Source organism: Trachemys scripta, chromosome 2, assembly GCF_013100865.1.
Source record: "Trachemys scripta elegans isolate TJP31775 chromosome 2, CAS_Tse_1.0, whole genome shotgun sequence".
In the NCBI taxonomy this organism is placed as follows: Eukaryota; Metazoa; Chordata; order Testudines; family Emydidae; genus Trachemys; species Trachemys scripta.
In genome coordinates, this window is record NC_048299.1 from 34,951,531 (window position 1) to 34,967,066 (window position 15,536).

The 15,536-nt window shown below is 44.2% G+C and overlaps 1 protein-coding gene across 2 annotated transcripts in view; it reads left to right on the forward strand.

Moving 5' to 3' along the window:
* The first annotated feature begins 1,997 nt into the window (after positions 1-1,997).
* Positions 1,998-15,536, forward strand: part of PIP4K2A (phosphatidylinositol-5-phosphate 4-kinase type 2 alpha) — a 199,203-nt gene continuing 185,664 nt past the window's right edge. The window contains exon 1 of one of the 2 annotated variants that reach the window (XM_034760282.1): positions 1,998-2,298. In XM_034760282.1, the coding sequence (XP_034616173.1) occupies positions 2,158-2,298 (141 nt within the window). In that variant the 5' untranslated portion in view covers positions 1,998-2,157. The remainder of the gene's footprint in view (positions 2,299-15,536) is intronic. The other variant, XM_034760283.1, reaches the window with a different exon arrangement.

Consider the following 15,536-nt stretch of genomic DNA (forward strand, 5'->3'; position numbering starts at 1 on the left):
GCTCTTCCTCCTTCCATCCCACCCTCTCTTCTACCAGAAACTGCAAAGATTAGAACACAGAATAAAGTCTAACACCTGTTTGGATGCAAGTGGGATGGAGAATAAGCACCACTGAGTCATCTGGCTTTCATCTTGGTTAAACTTTCATATAAAAGATGAAAGTTAAAGGGAATTGGAGAGGGTGAGAGTCTCAACAATTGGTGGTTGTGTATGCAAATTCCTCTAGATTTGAGCTTCCATGTAAATCTGGTCTTTTTGCTCAGTGATCAGCCCATGAACAAAGCGAGATCTGCAACATTCCAGATCAATATGTGTAGTTCAGAAGGTGGTGGATACCTCCACCATAAATACATTAACAGTGCATGCTTAACCTGTACAAGTATGTGGAACGTGAACACTTGCTAAAGTTATAATTAGTGAGGGAGATGTGTGGGATGTAGATAGTGTTTCCTTAGCAGTCACAGTCTGAGACAGAAGGAAGTGCCTTGTGAAGATGCCAGTTTGTCAATGGCAGTGTGTATGTGTGGGCATGGTTATGAAGTATTTTGTAACCTGGTATTTTCTTGCTGCTTAGGCCATGGGTGATTTCCAAATGGAAATATTATAAAATGGAATATTTCAAAATATTTCAAAATGGAATATTATAGAATGATGATGGGCGATCACTCATTACTGAGTATGATCATCTTCCAGAGGAGTTATGCATCCTCAGGTGGCTAATAAGGCCAATCCTTGAACCACAAGTTCTATTGCAATGAGGGCAGATGTTTTCAGGCTCAGCAGGAGATTGTTGACCATGACTGGAAGCCAGTCTCTCCTTCCTTCTCCGCCTCTTGTCCTCTTCAGCTTGTCAGCGAGCAAGTTCAAAATGCAGGGGACCATCACGAAGGACTTCACTCTATTTTAAGCGATCCTGGACAAGTGTCTCCCAAGTATCAATGTCAATATTACTTTTTTAGGTTGTCCTTCAGTAAGTCCTTAGAACGCTTCTGTTGTCCACCCACGTTATGGTACCCTTCTTTCAGCTGAGAGAAAAGGATCTGTTGTGGGAGGCGATGGTCTGGCATTTGGACAACGTGACCAGTCCAGTGGAATTGCTGACGGACAACCTATAGACACCACTTGAACGTCCTTGAGAGGCACCATCAATGCTGCCTTTGTAAGATTCTGAGGATCAAATGGGAAGACAGGTGCACCAATATTAGTTTCCTGGAAGAGACACAGACCACCAGTATTGAGGCAATGATCATCCATCAGCAATATAGAATATATATTACAGGGAAATACTATTTTTTAACACGGCCGAGGCAAACTGACATTTCCACAGGAAGGATCTTTAGACTCGGCACCAGAGAGCTGATGGATCTTCAGGGTAAAGAAGCCCCATGGGGCTGACTGCCAGTAAGGGCAGCGCACCGTGCCCGAAAGCCTGGGGCTGGCGGGGCTGGGTGCGAGCAGCCCGTGTGTGTCACGCCCACGTGTCTCAGGGCAGCGGGTGGCCGCTGTACCGCTCGCCCGGTTCGATGCCCGCTCTAGAGGCCACCAGGCGGGTGGAGGCGCTGGGGAGCGCGGTGCGGTGACAGCTCGCGCTCCGCGGGCTCGCCGAGCTCAGGCAGGTGGCGGGGCAAGTTTTCACCAGGCTGGGTGCCGGGCTGGCTCCACACACGCCCCCCGTGACATGGAGACAGCGGGCCCCGCTCCGCCCAGGGAAGGCAGCTGCCGTTCCCCAGCCTTTCCCTTCCCCCTTTTATTAAACGGGGTTTTCCCTCCACCGCCCACTTAGCTCGATGTTACCGCCCCCGCCCCGCTCTGCTCGGGGAGCGGACCCTGAGAGCACAGTGAAGGCAGAGAGGCTTCGTTGCTGCCAGTGCGCATGCCCGGCTGTCTCCGCGCACGCGGTCTGGTAACGAGGGAGCCGAATCTCACGCTGCCCCCTGAGCCCTTCCCGCCCAGGGGCGGGGCGGCCTGACGCAGAGCGCGGCAGGCGGAGGAAGCCCCGGGGAGGAGGCGGGGCCCTTTCAGCGAGCGGCGCAGGCGGCCAGGCCAGGATGCGCCTGGCATCCCGCGGCAGGCAGCCCGCCACCCCCGTGCAGCGCCAGCCGCCTCTCCTCCGCTCGGGCCCGGGGCGCTGAGCCGCCCCCTCCCCTCGGCTGCGCCATGGCGGCCCCCGGCAACATCGTGTCCGTTATGGCGAGTAAGACCAAGACCAAGAAGAAGCACTTCGTGGCGCAAAAAGTGAAGCTGTTCCGGGCCAGCGACCCGCTGCTCAGCGTCCTCATGTGGGGGGTCAACCACTCGGTAAGTGCGGGGCTCCCCGGCCTCCCTCCCTGCGCCGGGCTCCCCCAGCGCTCGCCCCCTCCGCAGCCCCCTGCCCGCCCAGGCAGCCGGGGACCGGGGCATCCATCCCCCTCCTGCGTGGGGGGCGCCTCTCGGGGGTCCCCGCGGGACGCGACGCCGCGGGTGACAGCGGGTGTGCGGCGCCCCGTGCCGGGCTGGCGGGGAGCTCCGGGCGTCATGGAGCTGCCGGGGCCGTTCTCGTGGCCGGGCTGCGCCGCTCGCCGTGGGGCTGCTGGCTCGCAGCAGTTACCGTGACCGGCCGTGGCGCAGGGCAGCGCGGTGGCGGGATCGGCTCGGGCTCTTCTGCCAGTCCGCTGGCTTCGCCGCCGTTGCTGGGGACGGATGCGGTTCGCGGAGCCGCGGTGAGTGTCAGGCAGCAGCAGAGAAGCGGCTGCTGGAAAGGGGAGGGGGTGAAGGAGGCTCGCTAGCCGCAGCCAGTGCAGCCTCCCTCCCCCGCCTCGAAAGCACGGGTGTTAGTGTCTGAGCCAGAGAGCGAGCTGGGGAAGTTGGGGAAGCGCCGCCGGCTTGCAGTGCTGCAGTGCCCTGTGTCTGAATCCGTGATAGCGGCTTGTGGAGCGGAACCCGTGCGGTATTAATCTGATTATACGGAGGAGGAGGAGGAAAGCTGAGACATGATCACTGGGGCTGGGCAGAGCCATAAAAGTTTGCATGTCTGCATGCATATCGTCCCTGATCTGTCCTGCTGCTGCAGCAGCCGGGTGGGCGAAAACTATTTCGCTTCTCATGGCTTTGAGGTCTTCAGGGGCTGTGTGTGTTATGTACACGTCTCACCTTCCCATCCCTCCCCCATTGTGTAACTGTGACGATTGTTTAAAACGTGAGACTACTGGGGTCTAATGTCTGCATTAAACCTTTCTCCAGATAAGGAAAGGTGACTGCATAGCTGATCATGAGTGCCTGAGGTAGTCTGTGTCCCATTGATCAGTGATGCAATGTATTAAGCAGTAGAGGTGTCCATTAAGTCCCAATATTTCTCATTATGATTTGGGCTGTTGTACCTTCCCAACAAGATCTGTTCTTAAGAAGCGTGCATATTGGATGTACTATGGTAATAAAAGCAATTATATGCTTTTAACATCTTGAGTTCTGGTACCTCAAAAACAGTTTAAGCAAATGTTTGTTTTTTGTTGAGGTTGAAAAGGTTTTTTGTGTGCTCTTGAGATGGTAAAACTGCCAAATGGCAACATTTGCCAAGTGTCATACTCTGCAGGTGATATGCTGTTATAACTACATGCTGTCAAGGAATTTAATGTAGCCAGATACATAAAAACTTACTGTGGCTTGTGAGTGTTTAAAATTGGGAGCCTAATAATGAAGGTGTCACATGCATGGGGCATTATGTGACTCAGGACACAGCTTTGCATCTTTAAATAGCTAATGCAGAAGGCTAATGATGTAGAGTCTAAAGATCACCTAAATCCAGACATTGGGGAGTAAAGTCAAAAGCTTTTTGGTCTTCTATATTAGTTTTTTATTGGTTATGTTAGCTCTGTACTGTCAAACATGATATTCTCTATTAATGGAGTGTCACACAATTGATGCTTTGGTATTCTTGCAACTAATTAATAGGAGATATAGCTTGAGATCACTGGATAAAAGCAGATGTTTCCATACAACAATAAAGGCAGTCTTACTACTGTACCAAAAAACAGACTCTCCTTGCCATGACACCCAACCCCTCCGGTCCTGCTTTTTTTGTAAAGTTAAACAAAAGGATTTTTAAAGAAAATTATGAAAAGGTCAATAGCCTCATCCCAAACTATAGTCCTCAGTCAACAATCTGATCATTGGATCATACACCATTTAACAGACTTGACAAACCTGATGAATTTTTTTTAAAGAAAATCTGTAGGTTCAGATTTCTTTACAATGGTGGGTAAGCTTCATTATCTCCATGGAGACAGTTAAAGTAACTAACTCACAGAGACTATGTGACATGCTTAAGATAGAAGAAATTGGTGGCAGATCAGAAAATAGATTGCAGATTTCCTGAGGGACAATTGTATTTGGTGGCATCCTGTATATTGGACAGGTAAGGGAGGAGCAAGTATCTGTTACCTTTTGTCACTATTACTAGTCCTAGCAGAAAAGACCAAAATGTGTCTCCCACCCCCACTCTAATAGTAAAGTAAGTAGCAAACAAGACAACTTCACGTATGACACATCAAATGCTGTTATAGAGCAGTTTGAATTATGTTTCCTTCAAGCTTAAAGCTTTTGTCTATCTGTTAGGGAAATATAGTAAAATCTAAGTGCAAATAACTTATGGGTTAGTAAATCTTGCTCATTTCCTTTCTCCCTCTTTCTTCATTTCTTTCATAGCTCTAAAATTAATTCTGTCCCACATATCTTTCTCATTCTGTTCATTGCCCTCTTTTCCTTCTGGGGGGGGGGAAAAACGCCTCTCCTTCTTGCGGTTTCTCATTCACCACCTGTGTTGTTTTTCTTCCTAAGGTGCAACAATGGGGAAATAAGGTTGAATCCTTTCTCCACTGCTGCAGTCCTGTCAGGTTCTTCACATTCTATGTCTCTTCGCTACTGCTCCCCACCTCCAAATAACTTGAACGTGTGAATTCTGTGACTGTGGACATGAACAGTTCACTTCCTAGCAGTGTCCTTTGTTTCATGTGCTCTGAAGAGACCAGAGAGCAGAGGTGCTGTCAGTTGGCTAGATACAAGAGTGAGGTGGCATGTAGGGAACTGTGCCTCTAGTGATGAGAAGCAAATTTCTGTGAAGTTATAGAACATGTAAGACAAATCTGGTATGTATGATGCAAGACTTTAGAGCATAATATGGAACTATTGTATGAAATGCAGAAAAGATGAGAAACTTCCTTCCATTGTGAAAACTATTTTTCTGTGTATGAGGCATTCTGGACAAGAGGATACAGTGTAACATATTGTTCTCTACTTTGAGATGAAAATAACAAACTAAAAACTTGACTAGGGCTCAAGTGAAATATCAGTGTTTTAGCAGTAAACTTACTTAAAATAATCAGTGAGTTTTATGTGACAAGTGTATGATTCTTTGTTGGCAGGAAGTGGTTCTGAGCATGAATGCATGATATACAAATTTTCCCATTATCTGGTCACAGAAGGATAAACTCATAAAGATTAGAGTGAATAAAATGAATTTATATCCACACTAGCCTGTTGCATTTTATGTAAATAGAGGAGGAAGAATTTTTAAATGACTTCTCATCTTGGACAATATTGAAGCAAAAGGACATTTGATGAGGGGAACTTTGAGGTTTATCCTGCACAGAAAAGTAACAAAGGTAGCTTTCAGCAATTGTACTACAGTGCCAAGATTATGACAATTTGGCAGCTCATAAGAGATCTGAAAGAAACTGGGGGAATATCTGGATTCATCAAGGACAGAGGTTGGAGATACTTTAGAGTCAGTTAATAACAGAATAAACTGGAAACCACGAAAGACTTGGACTATATTAAATGAGTGCTGATATAAAAATATTTAAAAGAATGTGAAGTCCATAGTGATAGTAATGAGACTAATTAACCAGACACAGAATAGATTACATTAATTAGAGGAAATAAGACTGACAGTAAGTGTTGGCAGTCTGTTTTCGATCTGCTTTCTATACTAAATATGTACATCAACCAACAAGGAAAGGAATAATGCCAGATTTTGAGATTCTGCAATACAGAAAGTATAATAGAAGACAAAAAGAAAGGAGAGAATATGTGAAGCAGTCACCGTATTCTGTATTTGAAATATAAATGAGACAAGAAAAAACTGAAAGGGGAAGGAAGTTGACAATGTGGAGTATATTTAATGAAATCAGAGTCAATGAGGGTAGTGTGAACTGGGTGGGGGGTGTTATAAGAAATGCTCTGAAATACTACTTATGCATAGTGATGAGTTTTAATTATTAATAAGGTTCAAAGTGCCTTACTAAGGTATAGTTGTGAATTTCCATTCCCTTGGGGGTGGGGAGGGGGGGGGGGGGGGAGGGGGGTTGAAATTAAGCAGGATTTTTTTCCCCTGGATCTGTGCTTGCTTTTTTTTGGTCTTCTGTCATTTTGAACTGGTAAAACCACAATATGTTCTGAAAATCTCCTGATGCTAGAAACATCAAGGTTTAATCTGAATCTGTAAATGAAAATTGATCTAAAGTAAAAAGGGAAATTATGAGAGTACTCAGGTTCTGGTGCCTATTAGAAAACAGAGTTCTAGACTGTCTAGAAGCCTAGATGGAAAGAATAGGTAGTTGGTGACTGGAGAGAGAAGCAGGGCTACTTGATGTAGATATGAATTTTTAAGGGGGGGGGAGCTTCTGGAAGGTAGGCATTTTTTTTTTTTTTAAAGCTGGCTGAAAAATCTGTTTTGTTCTTTACAGGTGAATTCAGTAGGTGGTTCTTCCATTCTAATCACAGTAAATATGAAAGTTGCTACTCAATAGTGCAAATGCGTGACTAGACTGAATTTGACTCAACATGCCTGTACTTGAGAGATGTGATGGGAAACTAGCAGTTGAATATATTGAAGTAATGTAAACAGTTTTTCTAAAGTTAATGTAAACATTGTCCAGAATATTCAAGTAGCAAGAAAGAGAGAGCACTTGTGCTCATTTCAAAATGCTAAAAACTGATTTATTTGGAGTATTGCAGATTAAATATGCTATTGAATGAAACTTGGCCTATTGGAGTAGAAGAGTAAAACATGGAGTTTGATACTCCAGGTGAGAGATTTTTTTGATGTCCCAATCATGGTAGCCTCAATGATAACTTAAGTCCCATGTTTCATGTATCCCCATGTGCATAATTTAGGAGTAACCTTATCTGTTGGAGTTGGACACTTGAAAATGGCAAAGATGACTTTGGTTATGCTATTAAAACAAATAAGCCTCTATCCTGGCATGGGAGAGAAGGGTGGAGGGCCAAGGTGATTGTATGCCACCTTTGTATCTTCTCCCAGAGCTGCTGGGGGTTGGTTTGGTGCCAGGATGAAGTTAGAATGACCCTCTGTCTACTATAATTTATGCTGGTGGCTGGTAGCTTCTAGGACAGGGGTTCTCAAACTTCATTGCACCGTGACCCCCTTCTGACAACAAAAATTTATTACATGACCTCAGGTGGAGGGGGGACTGAAGCCTGAGCCTGCTCCAGGTGGGGGGAACCAAAACCCGAGCCCAGTCCGGGCGAGGGGGGGAACAAAGCCGAGGCTTAAGGGCTACAGCCCCAAGCCAGGGGCTGTAACCCAAGCCCCAGCAAGTCTAAGCCAGCCGTGTCGACCCATTAAAATAGTTGTGACCCACTTTGGGGTCCTGACCCACAGTTTGAGAACCGTTGTACTAAGTGGTTGTTTTTGCCAGCTGGGATTTGGTGACGCCCGATAGCACTCCCAGGTACTTTTCAGCTCGCTGCCCTACTTTTGTCTCCTGTCTTGATTGCAGTGTTTAAGAATTTGGATGGAGCAATCTGCAGTTTTCTTTTCAGACAGAAAATCCTAGCTGCATTCTAACTCCTTTGCACCACTTGGTATATAGGCAATGTGCAGTGGCGGTGTTACTTAATTGTAAGCTCCTTGTTTTGGTTTAATGTATACCTTATTTTGAGCAAATAGGCTTATAAGGTGAATTGCAGTTTGTTTCATAAAATCTTTCCCCCCTACCCCTAGGCACTAGGAAAACAACATAGAAACGAGATTATTAGATATCTACAATATCGGGAAGGATGATGGGAAGATTGAGAAAATGCTAAAACTCAATTGTAGTCTTTGAATAAAGACTTTGTTAGATGGGGTTTTAAAGTACTCATTTACACATAGTAGCAGCACTTGCCCCTCAAATCCAAACAGGCTATAGGAGCGGATGTGAGATGAGCAGTACGGCTGCTATCATGGTTCACTATGCTTCTGATCCCTTCACTTCTTGAGCTGATTTTTTTTTTTTTTTGTATCCAGTTTTGAGTAGAGAGATCCCTCTTCCCCTTTCCTTAAACAGTCTTCATCGTTACTTTAAAAAGTATAACACCTGATGATTTAAATCTGCAGCATTTTGTCTTTTGGCATCAGCTGTCTGCACCACAGATTACTCAAGAAATATCTGTTCAGAGGAGGGAAGGGCCAGGCATACCAACTGTAGTAGCAACTGTGTAGCTATTATTCATAGCAGCAATGAATGCTGTTGTTGTAGTTGTCAAAATAGTAGCTTTCTCAAGAGAAGGAAATGGCAAGACTAGAAGCTGAAGAACTGGATGCGAATTCAAAATATATTAATGATCGACTTGAATAAAGTCTGTAGTATTTTTGAAAGAAGCAGACATTAGAAGACACTAGGCGAAGAATTTCCAAGGGGAGACAGGAGGAAATAAAATGTGGTTGATTACACCAGCGGGTGTAGGTAATAAAGCAGCTAATAAAGCAATTAGAACTATAAAAAAAAGTCAACTGGGCATCATGCCCAGATACACTAAATCCTAGAATACTGAAGAAAATAGCAAAGGAAACAGGAAAGCCTTTACTGGAAACCTAGTTCATTTATGCTCTAGGCACCACAAGAGACTTGGAGAGTGTTCGGCTCTTACGTCCTGGGGGAAACCAGGAAAATACAGACCTGAAACTTGACTTCTGCTGCGTGAAAGGTATTGGAAACTCCTGAAGGAATAGGGATGGGACTGATAATTCAGTAAAGGATACCCAACATAAGTTAATGAAAGGGGGACCATGCATACATGATTTGCTTGCTGCAGAAATGTTGTGCAGTTAATAATCTCCTCTAAAATCCAAATGCATCTGTGATAACACACAAAGATTAAGATGCACAGTAAGTGTGAAACAGGAAGAGCTAGCAAAATCGGTCTTAAAGTAGATCAGTGGGAAAGCTGTTTCAGTCTCTAGTAATTTGTGTTTATGAACTAGAATGTTGCAAGGGCTGATCTTTTTCCACTTGACATAGGAAATAGAGAACAATTTTCTAAATTTAACAGACTTATTAACCTTTACAGGGAGAGGCAGGATTTAGCAGAGCAAACAAGTTAATAAGGAACATAGGAATTGTCTTACAGGTTCATGCTAGTGGTTCATCTAGTTTTGTAATTCTCTCTCTCTGATAGAGGGCAATACCAGATGCTGTAGAGAAGGTAGAAGACCCAAAATGGCATGGTACAGAATTAACAGTCCAGAGGAAGAAACTTCTTAAGGTCCATCAGTAAGAGGCTGTCTTATACTCTGAGGCAGAAGGGTTTATATCCCTCCTATTCATTTGGGTGGCTCTTTAAATCCTATATAATGTAACTGGCTTTTCTCACTGCCCATATAAGTGTCTAATCCTGTTATCCTTTTGGCCTCTAATATCTTGTGGGACTGAGTCCCACAGGCTACTGATGCATAGAGTTACTGTATGCTTGCTGTTTTAATGTTAGATGAATCTATATTTTGTTTACCAGCAAGAGTTACTTGCAGGCTAGGGGTAAAATTGTCAATAGAGATGTTTCCAGAGTGGCTTATGGGGAAGTTGTGGAAAGATTGTTATAAATAAAGCTATAAGCTATATACATTTTTGGTCCTGAAAGATTTAGTCGAAATTTCTATAATTGTATGGTTTTCTCCTGGCTTTTAAGGGTTGCCTACGGTTTCTAAGGGGAAAAACTAATGTGAGTGAATTTAGTGCCTTATATTAATTTTTTAATTCTTATCCCCACCTGGTTTTGCTTTGTACTCTGGCTTCTTTCTAAACCAATCATGTACTTTTAGATGCCCCCCCTCTAACAAAGCAACCATTAGATTTTCTCCTCCCCCACTTCACTGTATTCCAGCAGAAGTTGCCATGTAACTTATTGTAAATTTAATTGATTTGGTACCTAGAACTTTGCATGGGCTTTATAGTTTAAATGTATGCCATGCAGTCTGTGACTCAGAAAATAATCTGAGAGCTGATTCAAACTTGAGAGATGTTTCTCTCCATACTATACTTGATACCAGACTTCAAGGGGCAAAGTTAGGGTTGGATAGTTGTGTGGGCTGTGTGTGTTTCATAGAGTAGTAATGGATGAAGGGTTATATGGCAGAGGGGAGCTGAACAAATCCCTTATTTGTCCCTTATGGATCTTCAACATTGGTTCTTAAAAGTATAGAATTCTTGTAAAGAATACCTCTAGAGTTTTAGCTGGAGTCTCTTGAAACATTTTTTTCAACTTTAATTCTCTTTAACAGTCTGAGAATATTTCCCTCTCTTTCCCCCCCCACCCCCTTTAAAAAAATCAGTTTATCAAAGTGCTGCAGGAGGTGAGACTTGCTCTAACTCTCCTTACGAAGTCTGCCAAAGCGGGGCTCCCCATTGCAGACATTAGTTAGTCTTCATGACTAAGTTTCCTGTACTAGCCCATGTCCAACCCAGGTATAACTCTCTCATTCCAGCCCTCTCTTATGGGCTTATTAATTTTGGATAATACTCCCATGTGCCCCTCCATCTCTTGCTGGTCCCTGCCCCAGTGTCATGACTCCTTCCTGACTTATGTCTTGCATTTCTTCCCCAGTATCATCCATGTCTTGTTCAGTCCAGCAGTAGCCCAGCCTGGAATCAGCTGCAGATTGGTTTATATTTTAAAATGGTTGTTTGTAAACTTCTGTTGTATATAACAGAGCTGCATGCGCAAGTGTGACTTGGCCTATAGCCACATGAAAAATGGAGTGGGAACAAGACAAAAATAAAACATGGCATGCTACTTTAAGACCCAAGTACCTCTGTCTGGAACACTTCTCTGGCATGGCCCCAACATACTGGAAATAAGAATTGGACTTTCTTTAGTTTGGTTCAAAAATGCTAAATGGCTTGTTTCAGCTGAGGTAGTTAAGTTACAAAGACTTGTAAGCAGTGTAGGCATGCTTACAAAGGATTAACTTTACTTGCTTATGCACAGGTCCGGGTTTTGCTTATTGTCTGAGCCTGGGAGCTTCTGCTTCCTGTTGCCTATCTGAGAGGGAGAAAGGGCTCTGATTTCTCTCTTGTGCCCTTCCTAGCTGCTTTGTTCATATTCCTGACCTAATGACCTCTGTGTAACACCTTTTGTGCCCACTACAGGATGATGGAAGGGTCATTCAATATTTGTCTTCTCATTGTTCAATGTGTGGCCCTAGGCCTTATTTATTGAACCCTATTCAAACTGTGCTCTGAAGATGGAATTATTAATTTCTGCATTGGCTTTTCTGTGGTGCTCATTACAATAGCACCTGAGTCCATGTGGAGTGAAGGGGTGGTAGTATTCTCATTTTACAGATGGGAAGCAGAGGCACTGAGATTATGGTCAAAAGAATCCACTAATTCTGTGTGCCCCATTCAGATGCCTAGGATCTGATTTTTTTCAGAGTACTGTATATGCTCATTCATAAGCCGAATTTTTTAGTAAAAAGGGAAGCACCAGAGAAGGGGGTCGGTTTATGAACGGGTATAGAGGGAGAGGTGGGACACAGCCCCTCCCCCCAACAGAGGGAGCAAGGAGAGGCAGCAGAGCCAGAAGGGAAGAGGCGGGGCCAGAGTCTCTCCACTTCTGGCCATGCTGCTCTCCCCCCAGCCTCTGAAGCAGCTGCAGCTCCGGGGCTGGCAGGCTGCAGCCGTGCCGCTCGGCCCCCCCCCCTCCTCCCGAGCAGGCTGCGGCCATGCCAGAGACATTCTCCCCTGGCCCTCCCCAGATAGGGTGGGAAGGGATGGGATGGGGAGAGTGTGGGGGTCCTGGGCTAGGGATGGGGTCATGTGGGGAGTGGTCACATGGGCTACTCCCCTGACCCCCAGCTTATCCCCCCCCCAAAAAATTTCCCTACCAGTTGCTGTTCCTGCCTGTCAGGGTAAGCAGCTGGCGCGCAGGGACACTTTGTTTACTTAGGTTTACCTCCGTGCCTGCAGACGCTCGAGATTAAACAAACCATTTTGGCCCGCCAGTGGCTTATCCTGTTGGCCTGGGAGCCAAAGTTTGCTGACCCCTGAATTATGGGGTCGGCTTATAAACGGGTCATAAAAATTTTCCATTTTTACTTATCTATCTTGGGGGGGGGGGTCGGCTTATAAACGAACCAGCTTATGATCGAGTATATAAGTTTCAAAGCACAGCTCCCAGTGACTTAAGTTGCAGGGGTGGGTGCTCGGCATCTCAAAGTAGATCCATCCTGTTCACTGAATTGGGAGAGGTCCTGTAGAAAAACTGGACTATATCATAATTCTTATGCACTAGGGGGACAAATTAAGGTTGCACAGGCACCTTCATTCTGGCATTTCTTAACTTTTCAGTTCTTGAATTTTAAAAATTAATGTTCAGTTTTTTTCTGGGTAATTTGCTAGACTTTTAAAAAAGCAAACTGCAAAAGCAGAAATTCTATCTAGGTGACATCATATTAGCACTTGCATGAGTCTTCAGCAGGGTTGGTCTTTAGATTCACCAAACGGACCTCAGCCACTTGATCTAACAGAGTAACTGAATGCAATAGTTTCCTCGCTCTGTGGACCAGCGCTAGAGGAAGATGAGATACACTTTGCTGGGGGTCTCAGTGATACTTGCTGAAAGACTTGGGATTCTTGAGTTCCATTTAAGGCTCTGGAGGGGAGTGTGCTCTATTGAGCACACAGACTCTTCTGCCCACTCTTCCCAAGCTTGCCCCTCATCTGCCTTGTCCCTTCCCCTAGACCTAGTCCCGTTCTCTTTGCCCAGCCAGTTCCAGTTCCCACTTTCCTGGCTCCTCATCCAGTCTCTTCACCCCCTATGTTTCCTATTCTTGCTGACTACAGAGCTGTTAGTGGATGCAGCAATCACAACAAAAACAAAGCCTAACTTTCTGTAGGCATTTCAGAGGCTTCCCTCAAACTTCACAATTAATTTTAGATCAAGCTATAGGCAAGGCCATTCCTGGCTTGCAAGTTGCAAAATATGTCAATCTCTAAAATGGAATCCTGCTTCACCATTATGGTGAACAGTGCTAATTAAGATTGTAAAGCTTTGGACTGCCTCATGTCACCTTTTGTAGTGATAAGAGCTGCTTGTGGACAATGGAACGTGTTTTCTTGTGCATGTGAGGTGCCTAGAAGCAGAGAGTGGTCATGTATGTATAAGGAATCTATTCTAAATCTTATACCCGTTTACAAGAGGACTTCCCTTTTCATTAAGTATCTTATGCTTTCTGCATACCACATAAAACATCTGTTTGACACAAAATCTAAAGATATTTAGCTCTTCTTTAATCTTGGAGAGGATGTTAAAATCTACATCTCTTATATAACAATAATTATAGCAGAATGCCAGTTCTGTTATAGTTAATGTTCAGGTTTCTGCGTAAAGCTTGGCTTTTCTAAGTGCTCTAAAAAAACACAAGTTACTCAGATTGCCTTGAAATTTTGTGCACCTCTTGGGGGTGCACTTCTTACAGAAATCTTAATTTATACTTTTGAGTCACTTGACACATAGACAACAAGGGGCATGGTTACTGGGAGGCTTTGCATACATGTCAACTAAATCAAAGATATAAATGAGCAAACCCTAGGTCTCTTGCATGGAGAAATATCACAAATCCTTATGAGATATCCTGGAAAACTTGAGGTCCAGAAACTTTGATGACCATCATACTGGCACACATGGCAGAGCTATTTATTTTACTGATTTGCTTCAGATTATTGTGACTAGAAACTGCCCAATGAGTAGGGCCCTACCAAATTCACGGCCAGGAAAAACACATTGCAGCCTATCTGGTCTCCCCCTGTGAAATCTGGTCTCTTGTGTGCTTTTACCCTATACTATACAGATTTCACGGGGGAGACCAATGTTTCTTAAGTTGGAAGTCCTTACTCAAAAGGGAGTTGCGGGAGTGGGGGTATTTGCAGGTTATTTTAGTGGGGTCACAGGATTGCCACCCTTACTTCTGTGCCGCCTTCAGAGCTGGGTGACCAGAGAGCAGCGGCTGTTGGCCAGGCGCCCAGCTCTGAAGGCAGCACCCCACCAGCAGCAGCACAAAAGTAAAGGTGGCAATACCATACCGTGCCATCCTTACTTCTGCGCTGCTGCTGGTGGTGGCTCTGCCTTCGGAGATGGGCTCTCAGCCAGCAGACACCGCATTCCAGCGGCCCAGCTCTGAAGGCAGCGCCACTGCCAGCAGCAGCGCAGAAGTAAGGGTAGCAGTACTGCAAGCCCCCTACAATAATCTTGTGACCCCCAGCCCCCAACTGCTTTTTGGGTCAGGACACCTACAATTAAAACACTGTGAAATTTTCACATTTAAATAGCTGAAATCATGAAATTCATGATTTTTAAAATCCTATGACCATGAAATTGACCAAAATGGACTCTGAATTTGGTGGGGCCCTACCAATGAGTTTACAGCATCTTAATGACAAGCAAGGCATATAACACATTGGCTTTTTGGCTGGATCAAGCTAAATCTTAATAGGATGCAGATACACAAATCATAGGGCAGAATCTTTATATTTAAAAAATGCACACTCTGTCTCTTTGTTATGCTTCATAGACAGCCACTGAATCTTTCACAGGTGAATTGCAAGAAGTGTTAGTATTAAGTGTGGTCTCTGAAATTTTGTTCCTGGTGTCTACTTAGTATGTTAAAAATTAGGTATATGTCTGCAGTTGGTAGATATTCAATACTGATACAAAATATTTAAATTTCAAAGGCATTCAAAACTGATTCTAAGTCGCTGTGAAATGGCTCTAATGTATAACTAAATTTCACTATTCCATAGTTATAGGGTAAAATTGCATCCACAATGCTTCTGTGTGTGTATGATGACAAAAAATAAAACAAAACAAAAATCCTTTTGCAGGAAGCTTATTTCAGTATTAGAAGCTAAAATTTTCGTCTGCATATCTCTAACGAAGCAGAGTTTGAAAGATGATAGACAAAGCCTCTTTGTCTTGTGTTGGGATCCTCTATGTTTAGTGTGTTTTGATTACTGTTCACTTTAGTTGTGCTCACAATGCAGATGGCTTCTGTTTGAAAGTACACGTGAAGCTTAGCATATGGACTTAATTCACTTTTTCAGAAACAATGTTGCCATATTGCATTGAATGTTGCAGTACAGCCACAGTGTAACTGTTTATGTATAGTGCATCGTTGGTATATAATTCACTTAATACAGTAGTTGTGTAATGGATATTTATACTACAGGCCAGAATAATTATTAGCTGTTGGACAATATTTCTATTCTGAGTCTGAAATGTGTAAA